At 36.3% G+C, this 16,537-nt stretch overlaps 1 protein-coding gene across 1 annotated transcript in view; it reads left to right on the top strand.

Moving 5' to 3' along the window:
* TMEM131 (transmembrane protein 131) overlaps nt 1-16,537 on the top strand; it is a 94,159-nt gene that overhangs the window by 62,687 nt on the left and 14,935 nt on the right. The window contains exons 18-31 of the mRNA XM_027718076.2: nt 350-454; nt 1,807-1,893; nt 5,618-5,770; nt 5,923-5,998; nt 6,101-6,218; nt 7,481-7,619; nt 7,710-7,819; nt 8,202-8,268; nt 9,147-9,298; nt 10,244-10,386; nt 11,513-11,699; nt 12,844-13,029; nt 14,922-15,080; nt 15,667-16,262. Of these exons, the coding sequence (XP_027573877.1) occupies nt 350-454; nt 1,807-1,893; nt 5,618-5,770; nt 5,923-5,998; nt 6,101-6,218; nt 7,481-7,619; nt 7,710-7,819; nt 8,202-8,268; nt 9,147-9,298; nt 10,244-10,386; nt 11,513-11,699; nt 12,844-13,029; nt 14,922-15,080; nt 15,667-16,262 (2,278 nt within the window). The remainder of the gene's footprint in view (nt 1-349; nt 455-1,806; nt 1,894-5,617; nt 5,771-5,922; nt 5,999-6,100; nt 6,219-7,480; nt 7,620-7,709; nt 7,820-8,201; nt 8,269-9,146; nt 9,299-10,243; nt 10,387-11,512; nt 11,700-12,843; nt 13,030-14,921; nt 15,081-15,666; nt 16,263-16,537) is intronic.

The following is a 16,537-nucleotide window of genomic DNA, read 5'->3' as shown; positions in this document are numbered from 1 at the left end:
ATTTTTATCTGAATGTGAATATGATAAAGCATGTAGGTTTTCTAAATTTATTTTAAGAAGCAATATTTTATTCAAATTCGTTAGATTTTGAAAGGGTAAACTGCAGAAACAGCAATCTCTATGCCCTCAGATAATGCTCATCATTCATCAGAGAAGAGTGGAAATTTATCACCACAAGGAATAGTGTTAGTCCCTTATGTGTGTGAATTTTTTGTGTACCAGTGACAGTGCTTTTAAATGGATTTTGAGTCAATTTAAAGGAATCAGAGGATATTTGGTATGTTTTTTTAGTGAAACTTCTTTCCATTTAAAGGAATACAATGGATGACCCTTTTCCTACCATTTACAGGTGGTCCTAGCATCAGGCTATTATGCTGTGTTCAGAGTAAATCTAATAGCAAAAGAACTTGAAGGAATTCATGATGGAGCTGTACAAATCACAACAGATTATGAGGTATATTTATTGTATATTCATGGGTGTTGCCCAAAAGAAATGTTGAGTCTTTAAGTGTGAAGTTTTAAGAGTTGAATTAGTGGACAGGTTATATGGTCTGGGAGAAGTTGAGGTTGGAAGGGAACTCTGGAGGTCAGGTTATCTTTGCAAGTTAACCCTGCATCATACAACAGTATGCTTTCATTACGATTTTCATCTGACTTTCAGAAATAACCATTTAAATCTGACCTACTGCTTTGCAGTATGGATTTTTCAATGACATGACATCCTCAAAGCATCAGTGCATGGATCTGTGGGTGCAACACGTGCTGACAATGTTCTTTTCAGTACATTATCAGTTACTGAAATTAAGCAATAATTTCAGACTTTTTTTGGTCAAAACCCAATGTGAAAGTTGTTTTGTAGAACAATAGAATCATTAAGGTGGGAAAAGGCCTCCAAGATGATCAAGTCCGTCCTTTGACCAAATACTACCATGCCCACTAAATCATATTGCAGTTTCCTGGCAACTGATGAAACAGTTCTTATGCTAAGATTAGTACAGGAGAGAACAACCAGTTAATTCTCAACTTCATATGCCATATTTATTCAGGAGAGAGATTCTACTGGATAATGAAATGTGAATTTAATACCTTTTTGTGATATATGTAGAAAAAAACCCAAATGTGACTCTCTGTTTTTGAAGTCAGGAAATTATATTACTTATTGTGTGGTTCTGATGATGCTACAGAACATGGGAAATTCCCAATTTTTGCCAGATATCTGAGGTTTTAAGATTTTTTTAATGTGTCTGTACATGTATGGGACCCTTCAGTTATAGAGTCTGAAGCATTTAATTTTCGTTCTTGTTCTTAAAAGTTATTCTACTTGTATTGGTACTTTAATAATAAGCAGAAAGAATATCATTGCCATCCTTTCTACATTATTTTTTCTATGTATGTCAAGTTCTTACCATGACTTCCTAATGTTTTTTTGAGAAGTTGGGTGTGTATCCTCTTCCCTCATACTCGTTGACTTTAAAGATGTTACCCTCTTGTTTTCCAACAAAGTGATACCTATATAATACCCTACTAGAGAGCTTATATTTTAAGTATGCTTTCTGTTCCGTATAGAATGGTGCTAAGGATGTACGGGTGACAGTATGGAGTGACTGTTTGGAATGTGATGTGTTGAAATCTTAATTCATGTCTTCATGTTTTAAATGTTTATATAATCTCAGACTACATTAATTGCAGAATTTCAAGGGTTTTTTTATTCTATACAATTTAAAAGCAGAAGAGATGTTTAAAGTCTGGAATGTAAGTATTCATTTATAAACTTTTCATGTTGGTTTTTTTTTTTTTTTGGTCCAGATTTTAACTATACCAGTGAAGGCAGTGATTGCTGTAGGCTCGTTGACCTGCTCCCCAAAACATATTTTTCTTCCACCTTCTTTTCCGGTAAGAGAGCTGGATCACATTATTAGATGTTTTCCTGCTGTGTTTTTAATTTATCTGTCCTTTTCAAGGGAGACCATTGTCCTGAATTGTTGTATGTCAAATTGCTGAAGAGATTGTGCTACTGAACTGTTAGGATTTAGTTTGTCATTATTTTGGGGTTTGGTTTTGTTTTTTTTTTTCCCCACGTGTTTCACGCGTGAGTTACCCCTACATCTCCTCTACAGCCCGCTTGAACAGCATCTTGGAATACTGATATGGTCCCAAACCTGATTCTTTGCAGCTTCATTCTGCTGTAGCTGTGGTGACTTGGTTATTACCAATTCATGCATGTTGGCACCATGAAGAAGAGAGATGAAATTGCGCAAATGCTTTCTCCAAATCCCTAAAGTATTATACCAAAGGCAACAAAGTCAACCAAGTCAGATAATGAACTGATACTTTAGTATAAGGAGCCCTTGATCTCTGTGGGAGCGCTATTGTACTGTTTCCACACTGAAAGTAGATCTGAAGGGTGCATGGTCGAGTATGTGAACAGGAGAGCAAGAAAGCTGTGTGGGTCTACAGGTCTCTGCAGAAATACGTAATGGCTGTTTTTATCCATGCTCCTGCAGTAGTGTTTATTCAGTGAGTGCTGAAAGCAGTTTCTTTGCTCAGGGCAGACTCAAGCAGCAAGATATGAACCATGTAATACTTTCTTCTCACTTGGCATTCAGAATAACCATAGAAGCATGGGCAGTCAAGGCATATGGAATTTGCAATTAGTATTCTGATGAAGTCTGAACTTGATGTGACCTCCTGATAAGTGGAGAATGTAATACGATGGAAAAATCATTGGGATAGAGTTTTAAAACTCAAGGGGCTGGGAATGAGCAAAAGGAGATAGAGATGGCAATTTTCTGAAAGGATAAAACTAACTCATGCATGTTGTGTGTAAATTTTTGGGGGGTTTTGTTTCCTTGTGTGGCCTGCATAGAGTCAATCTCTTGTAGAGCAATGGTTCTTCTTCTGATAGCTCCGTAGTATCTCCTGCTTATCTTGCAATTTGTATACTCTTACTTAGTAATTTTTCACGGGCAGTTTATCAAATGTTTTACTGCATGTCCAATAAATGATAACTTTTTTGAAAAGTGATGGAATAGGTCTCATGAGAGGAAGATAGGTCAGTCAGCAGGACTTCAGTGACATTTGCGTCATTATTCATTCCATCTCCCTTCTGACCTCCTATGTCACAAATTGTTCTGAAGTCTTTTGCTACTCTTGAGATGAAGCATTCATGCCTACGGTTGCAAAAATCACTGGTTATTTTTTATCTTTAGGATGCATATTTTCTATTTGACTATATTACCTCACCATTATATGAGTATTTATTACTCTGAGTGCCGTATTTTTAACTTGATCTATGAACTGCTGCATAAGCTTTTGATAAACTGAATTAACTTAAAGGTCCATTTCCCCTTCACCACAGATAAGGCAGTTTCTATATTCTGTGTCCTAATTTATTAGGAATTATTGTAATGATGAATTCCTGTCAAATTCATTGTCCCTCTTGAATTCCACATTGAAGTATTTTGTTCCATTTTGGGCCATAAAGAAGTCTTGGTCAGCTTGATTTTTTTCCTTGTTTATTTACTTTTGCTTCGTTTTGTTTTGGCAGGTGCTACTTCTTATAGTACCTGTGTTTCTCAACCTCTGAGGCATAGCTTCCTTGCTGCCATCATTTTTTCTCTTCCCTAGATTGGTGTGATTTTTATTACCTTCATACTTTTTCTAGTGATGTTTTCACATGATAATTCATTCAGGTGACATTTGGCCTCCTGCTTTTTCTTTGGAAGTATAGATTCAGATATAATAACCTTTGACAAGATTCTAGACTGTTTCCTGTGTTCAAGCCCCAAGCTTTTCAGAGTAGTCAACTTCACTTACTATTTCCATTAGTTGATCACTTAGCTCTTTTGATATTTGAGAACATTGACACCAGGCTTACTTGTATTTTTTCTTGGATTCATTTCAAACTAAACTTGTGCTCACTGAATTCATGCTACTCTTGCATCTAGTTATTCTGTAATACCTCCATTACTTATGAAAATAAGCCTAAAATAGCATCAGTTTGTCTTGTTTCAGTGTTTGGTAGAGAAATTTGACATCTACACCATCCAGAAATAACTTGGTGCTACTATTTTGGTAACACTTGCTTTTCAGTTCATACCTAGGATGTAGTTCTCCTGCAGCTGTCTGGTTGCCAGTACTGTCTGTCTCTGTTTATAATTTTACTGTATTTGCACCTAAGTCTGATTTCTGGTGTTCCATTGAAGTTTGTCAGCAATACACAGACAGTGTATACAGACCTTGTAAAGATCAGTTTCTTGATTTAAACAAATCTTAGCTGTGTTGACTTCTGCTTTATAGTCTCATCTTTAGTTCACAGTGCCACCTCTCAGCTCTTTCCTGATCAAAGCTCATCTTTGAGGGCCTGTATGCTAAAAGGCCTTGTTCTGTTTTTCTTACTGCTGATGGGTAAAGCTATCTTCCCTCATCTGTTGTTTCATGTCTAAATGCTACATAAAGCTCTCAGTAAAATTTTATTTGTTCTACAGAGTTTAACAAACCTGTATCTTGCCCAGTTGATGGCAGTTTGTTACTCATAGGATTCCATAGATGAAGACGTACCTCCTATTCAGTTTAACAGGACTGTACTGTTTAGGGATTTGTAGTTTCTTTGTAGTTTCTTTCCCTCTGCAGTTTTTACTATTGCAAGTTACAGTATGTGACTATTTCCTGTTCCTACTGAGCCTACAAAAGTTCCATCTCTCTCAAATCTCCACTTCAGTCCTTACTATAGGGAAATTTTTTAAAAGCTGAAAGTATTGGTTTAAGGGGAATATTAAAACCTCAAGTCATGTTCATTGGAAGATAGTCTTGGGTATTTATATTTGCTTGTATTATTTTATATAAATCTGAAGTCTCACCACCAGTCCTGAATTGCACATTTCTTCCTTTTGTTTTGTTTTTATTAGTTGTTTACACTTGTCAGGGCCGGGTGTTGAAGTAAAGTGTAAAACGTGACCACAGAACAGTTGGTTTACAATTGAGGGCAGGGGGAGAGCTTGAGCATTGCAATGATTCTGATCATGACAAATGATTGAACTACATGTTCTGTGCTTAAAAGGTAAAATAACATTTGGCTCAGTAAAGGAAGCAGGGTGTAAAGGTGTGGAGAAAAAAACTTGCACTGTTTTCTTCTTAAATGTTGTAATTTTGGTGGCTGATATCTTAATCACATTGGGAGCAGGAAGAAGGGTTGTATCTGTGTTTTAAATGCCCTCTGTCACCTGTAGTGTTTGTAATCCATAGCTTCCCTTTAATATTCCTTTAAGGTTATTTCTAATTACTAGGAAGTTTTCTCTTGCCTTTCCTTTTCTGGTACTTTTTTTAACATGATGTGATTAAGGAGAACTGTTTTCCTAGCTCCTCAAGATTCTTAAGGTAATCTTAATTTTCAGAAAGGGATGAACTGTGTTTGGAAGCAGGTGGAGGAAAGAATACAATTTCACAGAAAGTTATTACCTTGAAGTGTTGCAAGTGACATTTTTTTAAGATAACATAGTTAAAAATCTCGATTTAACATTTCAGCACTGCTGTGGTCCTTGCCAGCCTGCATAAATAAATACATATGCTAGGGAAAATGCATATCCTGCACACTTTTCCCCTCTTTTGTTTTCTTTAGGGGAAAGTAGTTCACCAGAGCCTGAATATTATGAACTCCTTTTCTCAGAAAGTGAAAATACAACACATACGGTCCCTGTCAGAAGATATAAGGTTTTCTTATAGAAGACTAAGAAGTAATAAGGACGATTTAGAACCAGGGAAAAAATCAAAGGTTTGTTTATGCCTTATTTCTAAATGTTTGTAAGTTCTCTCTTCTGTATAACATATGTTAAGTTTCCGTAGTCATCAGAAATCTTATTTCTTTTTTCTTTGGTCATTAGATTTACTGTGTTGTTTATTTATCTTCTCTTATCTGTTTTGCAGATTGCAAATATTTATTTTGATCCTGGTGCACAATGTGGAGATCGTTGTTATGTAGGATTGCCTTTTCTAACTAAATGTAAGTAATGTTCAACTTCATAATTAAAATAATTTAAAATAAGTTTTGTCCTTAAGCAATGATGTTACTTGAGGAGTTAAAAAAACACATTATTTCTTAAAGCGGAATCTAAAGTTCAGCACAGCATAGCAATGCAAGAAGATGCATGGGATTCTGACTGGGATTTGCATGAGAACTTATTCAAAGAATGGACAGAAATAAAAGAGAACTCAAGCCATAGGTAAGTATTTTATCCCTGTTATTTTCTCAGGCCTTAAATCACTGGAAAACTCTGATATGTGTGCTCTTATAAAATACAAGGTTTCTTAATACCTTATATTTCTGAAAAACCTTAATACAAGGTTTCTCTTTCTTTCTGCCTTTTGAGAGGGAACCAAGAAAGGAATTGCTCAGCCTTCTCTTCAAAACTTCTAAAGAGACCATTTTAAAAGTTAAAAAACAGTAATAGTTTCTTCAAGTCAAACACAACACGGAAAGTTACTATTCACTGGAGTTGGCTGCAGTTTTTGAAAAGATGGCAACAGCAAAGCACTCTCTACTCTGCAAAAACTTCCAAAACCAGATTTTGTTGTTTGTGCAGTATCCCTGCTTAAACTTCTTTAAAATAGTAACCTCAATATTCCTCTGTCTGTGCTGAGGTTATTGCATTTCAGTGAATTAGCAAATTGTCTTGTACTTTATCTTGAGATTTGCTGAATGGAAGATGATCAGTGGTTGCTACTTAATATTTAGAAAAAGTCAAACTCCATAGACTGCTACATACCTTTTAAACGTGTGCCTTCTCATACTTAAAACTGATTTAATCTCCAAGAGACACAAGTTAATCTTAACAGCAAGTGCGTGTCTTTTGTGATGATAGACTACCACTTCAAAAAAGATATGTGAAGAAGCAAAATGTCTGTATACAACAAAATAGAGCAACAAAAGCATAACCTCTCTTATCACTTCTTTGTTATATTATGTGGAGAGCTTGTAGGAGAATGGGACCCAAGTCTGTTGTGGAGGGTGGTTATAGCATTATAACAAATCATGTATTAAGATATATTAATGTATCTTAGTAGCAAAGAACTTCATTCAGCAATAGAAATAGTGGCTACAGTGTGACTAGTTCAAATTTGTTTTAGATTTATTAGGAATATAGGCACAGAGACTGTGTATCCGTTGCATCTAAAGTACGCATACGGATTTACTGTGCATCACACATGTGCAGGCAGAATACATTTTCTGGATAGTGGATGTCTGGATGCTGTATTGGAGTTTTTCCTTTCTACTCTTTATACCTTTGTAAATCATCAGATAAGCTTTGGGTTATTTTTCCTACTGATCTGAATCTGTTATATTCTCAAAATTTGTTTTTGCAGTAGGTGTAACTCTTCTTGCTTCTCAGACTAATGTTGTTTTCAGGGTGCTTTTAAGCCCTCTGGTTTTTACAGGCTTTTCTGGTTTAGTCCTTTAAAGTAAGTTTTACCACTGTTTCTCCAGACTGAATGCTGTATTTGAAGTAGACACAGATCTTCAGAAGGATGTCCGGTTGAAAATTACAGCAGAAATGGCCTGGCCTTCCATCCTTATTTCCCCTCGCCATCTAAACTTCCCTCTCACCAACACAAACAGCTCATCAGTAAGTTATTTTGGTGATAGTATCATTTTAACAGGTATTTCTAATTACATTAGTTCTAAAATAAACTTTAAAAATTGTGTTTCTGAATAGGAAGAAGAAATTTTTCTAGAAAATCCAGCAGATGTTCCTGTGTATATTCAGTTTCTTCCTGTAGCTCTGTATTCTAACCCATCCACTTTTGTTGATAAGCTCTTAGAACGGTAAGTATTGTTGTGGAGTCCTTGGAGTGCTCTCACTCTACGGCAAAATGCATTTTACAAAAAATGCATGCATGATTTGCCAGTTTTGTTGGTAGTTACAGTGTTGACCACTTCTAGAATTTGAATCATTAGACCAGTTGAGATCTGAATCTGTTGCCATTGAGCACACATCTGTATTTTTTGTTGAGCTAAATTGTGTTTACGTTTCTTTCTTAACTTGATGTACAAGGGGGGAAATGGAAAAATAAAAACAAATTATTCTTTCAGCTGCATATTGAATTTTACCATGGATTCTTGATTTGTGCTAAAATCTCTAAATGCAAGTATGTCACCATCTTCCCTGATCCGGGAGAAATAAAAAATTATGATTTTTTTTTTTCAGGTTTAATTTGAGTAAACCAACTAATTTCAATCAGAGGACTCTAGAGTTCCAGGTCTTCAGAAATTGTGTAAGTACTTCAATACATTCTTCATAATTTTAAATTTAGTTATTTTAACGTTTTGTAAGAGTTCAGCCATACATGTCTTCAAGTTTCATTATTACTGTGCAAAATGTGATGCCTCTCTTGGATATTTTCAGGAAATTGAGAAAAGTAATATTTCTTCAAATATAACAAAGTGTCACTTTTTCCATGTGCTTACATTATAATACAACTGTAGAAGTTATAGGAAAACTGCATTTACTTGTTCTCTTACTGACGGAGGATTATTTTCTTCAGTATAGTGGTTACTAGTCCTAAAATTAGCAAAGTATTGAGTTTTCCATTGGTTGGTTGGTTCTTTTAAGTGATTTAAGTTTTGTGGACCCTCATGTGCCTTTTCACATAGAGCGTGCCACATCCTAAGCACTTGTTTTCTCCTCTGGCTTTTCCCCTCCATTTGCAGTTTGTGCAGTGTCTAAAGTCAAATGGCAAACTTAGCAAAATATGCTTTTTTGGGTAGTTCTGTTTTATTTGCTTTTTCCCCTTAAAACATTTTTAGAATATATAAACAATGGAAAATTCTGAGGAGAGAAAATATTAGATAATGACTTAAAGCTAATTTAAAATACATACGTAAGAACTTTTGAACTTTCTTCTGCTAGAACTTTATGAATCTACATGGGTGTAGTTCAGGTCAGTTCTGTTCTGTCATGTTGTTCTATTTCTCCATAAACAAAAACAATTTACTAATAAATAGGGAAATTCATGTGCCATCAGAGTTTCTGGTTAAGAAAACAGAAATGTCACTGGGTAGTACACTTATTTATGACAAGACCAATTTTTTACCAATTCCATACCATATAGCAAATATATGTGAAGTGTTGCTTTGTTTTCTCTACTCTAAGGTCCAACCACTGCAGACCACCATGGGACTTACAAAGGGCTTGACTCGTCATTCCGTTTTAAGCTTAATATTAAAACCTGGTGAGAGAAAGTCTGTCAAAGTAAAGTTTACTCCAGTTCTTAATAAAACTGTTTCATCATTGATTGTTATCAGGTAAGACAGATATTTCCAAAATGAGTATGAGTTTTTCCAATGTTTTTTATTTATATATAAGGTCATACTTATGATCAATTGTCAAGAAACTATTGCTTTTACAAGAATAATTGTAGAATCCTGTGTGTCTGCAGAAAGGTTTAATTTAGATGTAATTGTGATGTTATACAGTTGTTAAACCATATTCAGTACATACTCAGTAATATAAATATATAATCCACTGTTATCAGAGAATTGCAGAAGGGTTTGGGTTGGAAGGGACCTTTCAAGGTCATTAGTCCAATGCCCCTGCAGTGAGCAGGGACATCTTCAGCTTGCTCAAAGCCCTGTCAGACCTGAGTCCTCTGGACTCACTCCAGAAGGTTGATATCCTTCCTGTCCTGGCACTCCAGAGCTGGATGCAGTACTCCAGGTTGGAGTCTCACAAGAGCAGAGTAGAGGGGCAGAATCACCTCCCTTGACCTGCTGGTCATAGTGCTTTTGATGCAGCCCGGGACGTGGTTGGCTTTGGGGGCTTCAAGCGCATATTGCCAGCTCATGTCTAGTTTTTCATCCACCAGTACCTGGAGACTTGATTTCTTAAGTACATACTACACTGTTTTGAAAGTAGAGACAATGGTTACAGATGCCATTTGCAAGATCAAGCTACAATGCAAGTTCAGTCTTTACTAAAGAGCTCTGCATAACTACTCCACTTTTGTATGAAGTGTGATGCATTAATAAGAGATTCAAATTTTAACAAGTATTTCATTGTATTTGTATATGCTGTGATTTCTTAGGCCTTTTGTCTTGCAAACACTATGGTTGAGATCCCCAGTATTTACTTCCATGTTGTGGGGAATTATCTGTGGAACTGTTTATATTTTTGTTCTCCAGATTTGGAATATAACTTCATAGTCTGTAGAGAAGCTTTTATAAATGTTTCCCCCTTTTTTTTGTACACAGAAATAATTTGACTGTAATAGATGCCATAATGGTACAAGGACAAGGAACAACTGAGAGCTTGAAGATTGCAGGAAAACCTCCTGGTCCAGGAAGTTCTTTACGCTTTAAAATCACAGAAGCATTATTAAAAGACTGTTCAGAAAGTGAGTACTTCTTGAGCTAGTATGCAGAACAGAAAAGAAATTATATTTTACATGTAAAACTTTAAACGTGTGGAAATATTTTTCCCCTGTTCTAGTGCCCCGGAAATTCCCTTCCTTTAAATATCTTAAAATTGCTACTGTATTTAGGCAGAATATGAAATATGTCTTTCATTTTAACTTGAAAACTAGGAAAGATAAAACAGAAGCCCTTTGTCCATTAAAATGCAAGACAGAGGGGATGAAGATCCTGATATATTTATTAGCATAATCTGTAATTCCTAAATTTAAGACAAATTGGATCACAGGCATAACTTTTGTGTATTTTTTTCTTCTCATACCTTCAGAATCTTTAAGCACATACCCAACAGGGAAAAAATTCGGGTATGCTCCTTGATGAAAATTAAATTGCAGACAGATTCTACTGTAGATCAGAGGTTTTTCTGCCCTGTAGCCCCAGGCTTGCTTCTGTGAGGAGAGCCAGGAGTACCTGTATTAACCGAAGGAACTGGTAGAAGAGGTTTAGTTGTATCTGGTGTCAAAATCTACTCTGCTACTTTGCAGTTTTCCAGACATATTTCTAAGGTGCCATGTTAATTATTATCTGAGATTATTCTGCTTTTTTTGATGGAGGAATAAGAAAACTTGAAGTCAAGTTTACTCGTTACCTCTTACATGTTGTGGTTTAGGTATTTTTTTGCTAATAAGATATGTGTAGCTAGCCATGGATTTTTATTTTTAAGACACTAAAAGAAAAAAACCCAACAGTTTTAATTCTTCGTTTGATGGGACTGTTCACAGAATACCACAAAGGTATTAGGCAGTACATCAAAGAACTTTGAAGCTTAGATGATTTTTTTATGAGGTAGCAGTGCTATCAGAGGTTCAGGGTATTTCTTCCCTGATGAGTTAGAGGACTCTGGAATTGTACAAATGCCCTACCTTGACAATGATAAGAATCTGACTGCAGAGATATGTTCCTACAGGTTACTTAATTTATTTCCATGAACCTCACTAGTCTCTCTTATGCTGTCGTACTGACAGCGCTCTGTTCTACTGTAGAATATGAATGTAGTGAAAGATGTCTGTTTAGCATAACACTAACCACTTTCCTGCTGTTTTTTTCTAGAAATGAAATACAAAGAACCAAATTTCACACTGAGAAGAACATTTAAAGTGGAAAATACAGGACAGCTGCAGATTAATGTGAAAACAATGGAAATCAGTGGCTATACATGTGAAGGATACGGATTTAAAGTAGTTAACTGTCAGGAATTTGCACTAAGTGCCAATGCCTCTAAAGACATTGTCATATTGTAAGTATTTTTTCTTACATCTAAATCAAGTCTTACATTTGGATTTTTTAATTTTGTTTGAGGAAAACTCTCTTGGTTAAATTCTAAGGGCTTTTTACTGAAGCTTTGAGTGTTTGGGGGTTTTATATAACTTTGTACAATCATGACATTTTTTCTCTCTTCTTGGAAACACTGTTTGATTTTTCATTATATTGTGTTTTCGTGACTGGATATAGTATTACTTCTCTTACTATTCCGTAAGTATCTCTTACTGAGTCAGAATAATGTTACTGTATGGATTTTATACATTTCCTTCATTTTAGTTGTGAATGCACATGGGATCTAGGTTTACATATTGTTTTGGTGCATTACAGTATGTAGAAAAGAACCTTAGTCTAAGGATTGTTATTGTAATGAACAGTATTTTAGTCTTGAATATTTTATCTGTTGCCTTAATGATAGTGATTGTGTAATTCTGTCAGTTTTTATTGTAAAAGATCTCTGCACCAAACACCGATCGTTTAACAGTGCTTTGATTTAAAGTTAACTACTCAGAATATTCTATCTAACAAATTCAGAAGATGCTTCTGTTCTGCAAATGGATGTACAAAATAATGCAGGCAGTGAAACTTCACTAGTATTTCTGCATAATCTTAGTTTGTGATGAGACCATGACGTAGTAGGAATGTTTATGAAAAGGCACACGTTAATGACTTAAAGGTGAAATGTTGAAAAACTTTGTAGCTCACATAATAGTTGGTTGCATTGCTTACTTAGAGCTGCTGTTAAATTTTTACTGTATTCATAGCTTTTTTTAACAGATTTGGTCAAAATTTATTTTTGGTTATTATAACTTAATATGGTATCTCAGGAGTAATCTAGTATCAGATGTGTTAAGCATAGGTATTAATGAATGTAGTCAAACACTTCTTGAGGTATTTGATAGATACTCTTAAGTGTGTTTAGGCTGTGTGGTAATTGATGGAGTTGGGTTGTAAGGTTTGATTTTTTTGTTTGTTTGTTTGTTTTGGTGGGTTTTTTTGTGGGGTTTTTTTTGTGGGTTTTGTGTTTTTTGGTTTTTTTTTAATTCATGGGTCATAAAAATTGCCTCAAACTTTCGTGCTATTCACATGAAAAGTTCTAACATGCTTTACTTTGCTTTCAGGTTTACACCAGATTTCACTGCTTCCAGAGTCATACGTGAATTAAAATTCATCACTGCAGGAGGCTCTGAATTCGTATTTATCTTGAATGCATCGCTTCCATATCACATGTTGGCAACATGTGCAGAGGCTCTCCCCAGGCCCAATTGGGAACTGGCACTGTACATAATCATCTCAGGAATAATGAGGTAATGTGTGTGTTTGTTCTTACAGGCACAAACTACTGCTGCTTGAATACAGGTTATAGAGAAGCACATATGTATTCCATAAATGCTGTAATTGGTGTGAAGTAAAATAGGGTGAAGTCAAAAAGGAGAACAAATTAATAAACACTTCTCTAGATGGGGTGTGAACAGTTCTTAAAGCTGAGGAGTACTGACTTTGTGCTCAAAGCAAGGACAAAAAAATATACTTCTTGCTTGAGCCTGTTTCCTTAAATGAGATACGTACTCCTGTTAGCCCTGGTAATTTGTAGGGTCTTGAATCAGGTATTAAAGCACTGCTAGCCATGAATTCCTATAGAAATGTAAGCATCCTTCTGGAGTATTGTGCTTCAGAGAGATATGAGGCAGTGACTGTAATGAGCTTAGCAGATGCCTTGGATGAATTTAACTTTGCTGCCACTGCTGTGTGACAGACAACTGGTGATACTAATAATGGGATTTCTGAGAACCTGAAGGACATTGTTTGCAAGACTGCAGACTCACAGGTTACGTAGCAGCATATTAATGCACTTTTTTCCTCAGCAAACAGACACATTCATTATGTCTGGTTGAATTATGAGATGAAAATTCCACCATTTACATAGTCTAACATCTACCTATCGTTATTTATTTGAAATCTGAGGTTTATAAACCCTCTATCTCTGCTCACCTCTTGGATGTGAGACACTTAACCCCACTGCTTTTGTCCAGGGAAAACCCTACCATAGAAACTTACCAGTATGAGTTTTGATTTACCAATAACAACAATGCTGTTTTTCTGTTCATTACTGTTCGTTACTGTTAAGTGTGAAAGGAGTTGGTGCTGTAGATGCCTGTAATGAAAATGTGGTCTTTCTGTGTGCTGCAAATCCAAAGCATTATCGCACTCTCACGCACATGTAATTTCCTGCGCTTTTTTTTTCTTCAAAGTAAGTTACTGGCTTTTCCATTTTGCTGTACTGTGTTACACAAATGTTCGCTTAGGGTGTCTTTCCTTCTAGGGATTGACAAAAGAAATAGAGAAGATAGTTACAGCCCACTTCATTTTCTTTTTTTGCTCTTCAGCACTTTCCTAAGTAATGCAGTCACTAACACTGCATTACTTAAAGTGCTGAGTAAGTACTTACGTGGTTTACTTCTGTATATTTGTTAGATATGTATAGGCTGAGTTTCTTTTTTGTTCTTTGACAGTGAATAATGCTTGCCAACTCATAAGTGTAGTTTGCATGGATAATTTATATGTGCTGTACTTGTTAATTAGACTTTACAAAAGAATAGAGAATACTAATCCTTTACTGTCTTTTTTTATAAGTACAAACATCCTTCTTAGCAGCAAACTAGAGAAGAGTCCTAACATATTTCATAATATTCCAAGGTTCCTGTGCATAGGCAACCACACTTACATTTAGGGCGCCATCATGTATGGGTTTGGTAGTTGTCACTAAAATAACTCTTCCATACCATTGCAAAGCTATCCTTAATTTCTAGGAATGAACACTAGGAGTTCATATAGTTCATGTTTTTTAATTTGATAAGGTGGTGTTTATTGTAGCCTTCCCTAAATCACTGTTGGTTCGGATTCTTACCATGCTTGTGGCTCCAGGTTTTGAAGTCCAACTTTTTTTCTTTTGGATTATTATTCTTGGCAACTGCATGTCAGACTTGCATCTAGTTTGCATTCTCAGTGCTGGTGATGTGCATATATCACACTATGCTATTGTGTGTTATGTTTCTATCGGACGAAATTGTGGTTTCGATGCAATTTTCAGCATTTTCAGTACAAGGTACAATTTTTGTCCTGTGTGATTGAACTCATTAGCCTTAAGATCTCAAAACTAAGAAATAAATCCTTAGATGACTGCCTCTCTTCTCTGCAGTGTACTCTTTCTCTTGGTGATTGGAACAGCCTATCTAGAAGCTCAAGGAATTTGGGAGCCATTTAGAAGACGCTTGTCCTTTGAGGCCTCAAACCCTCCCTTTGATATGGGAAGGCCACTTGATCTCAGGAGAATAGTTGGAATTTCATCTGATGGAAAGTAAGTAAATGTTTGGGGTTCTTGTGGTGTTTTTCCCATTTATTTCCTCTTTAATTATCAAGCCAGTAAAAAAGTAATACTGCTCTATAGAATAGGTGAATGAATAAAGATCCTCTCAGTTACTTATAAAAAGATGGCTTGGATTAAAAGATGACTTTTGTGATTGTGAGGAGTGTCCTTTCTTTGAAAAAAAAGGAAAGGAAAGAAAATAATCCCACCAAAACCAAACTGTACCAAGATTCCTGTTAATGCTCTCAAAAATGAAAGGTATAGACTGCAGAAAAATTGCGGGCCAGAAGTTCCTACCTTTGGTGTCTTAGGTTAACTATAGAACTTCTCCTTTCAGTGTTCCCTCTGACATATATATATATTACTATCATTTTACTGTAGTTTAGTTCCTATGTAGAGCAAGCAAGTGAACAGGAAATGGTGAAGGCTACTGACTTGTCAGACAAGTTGTAGACATTTTTGCTGATTGCATGCCAACAGCATTGTAGTTCAAGGCTTCTTTTGGACATGGTGATTCTTTTTTCATGGTGAAGAATGGAAACATTGTAAGTGTGTTTTAAACACGTTATTCTTCCAGCTTGAATATGCTCGGATCGGATTCTAATCACAGTTCAACCAGAGGGATCTATGGAGCAGGCAGTTCGTCTTCACGATCCGGTGCAGGGAATCATAAACAATGCAATGCAACAGCACACCTTCACAGCAATAGAAATGCACCTGATGTTGAAAACATCAAATCCAAAACCAGTTCAAGCATACCTAACAGGACTTCAGCACAAGCAGCTTCCATGCAGTCAGTGAACAGAACGGGCCCCTTTACCTTGGATTCGGGTTCCACAGCTCAGACTCATGCCGCAGGCAGAAGAGCCAAGGGGACGAGGCAGAACCAGCAGCCAATGCAGCAGCAGGCACCAGCTTTGGCAGAGCAGCCCCTCCAGCAACCCCCAGCATCTGGGCCCCAGCAACAAGAGCAACAGACTGAAAGTGCTTTGCCACAGCTCCCGCTTCTCAGCCCACCTCATGGCGAATGTGCCAGCAGCAGAAGGCACAGCTCAGAGGATTCAGATCTCACTGGGCTCATAGAAACTATGGAAAAAGACTTTGACCACCCAGAATCCCCTTCCCCTGATGTGTTTACAGAGCAGCCCCCATCTCCACTAGCAAAAAACAAAGGTAATAATACAATTGTGCTTTAACAGGATGATTCATTATGTAAGGCACGGGACAAGATTTAATCAGCTGTAAAGGTCATGTTTTCACAGTGTGAAAAACAATAGCTTCTGGGGTTCTCTGTCCTGCAGTATGTGCCTGTGTCTTGAACACTTCTGTTGCTTTATGGCAGTGAAGTTTGTGCTGTGCTAGCTTGTCATTCTTCCTGCAAAAATGCTGGAATGTTTTGATGAAACAAAGTGTGAATATCTAAACATCTGATCCCCTGGAGAAGAAAG

Source organism: Pipra filicauda, unplaced genomic scaffold, assembly GCF_003945595.2.
Source record: "Pipra filicauda isolate LSUMZ 115617 unplaced genomic scaffold, ASM394559v2 scaffold83_size3615187_pilon, whole genome shotgun sequence".
NCBI lineage: Eukaryota > Metazoa > Chordata > Aves > Passeriformes > Pipridae > Pipra > Pipra filicauda.
Note: the sequence above shows the minus strand (reverse complement) of the source record. Positions and strands in the feature narration are given on the sequence as shown.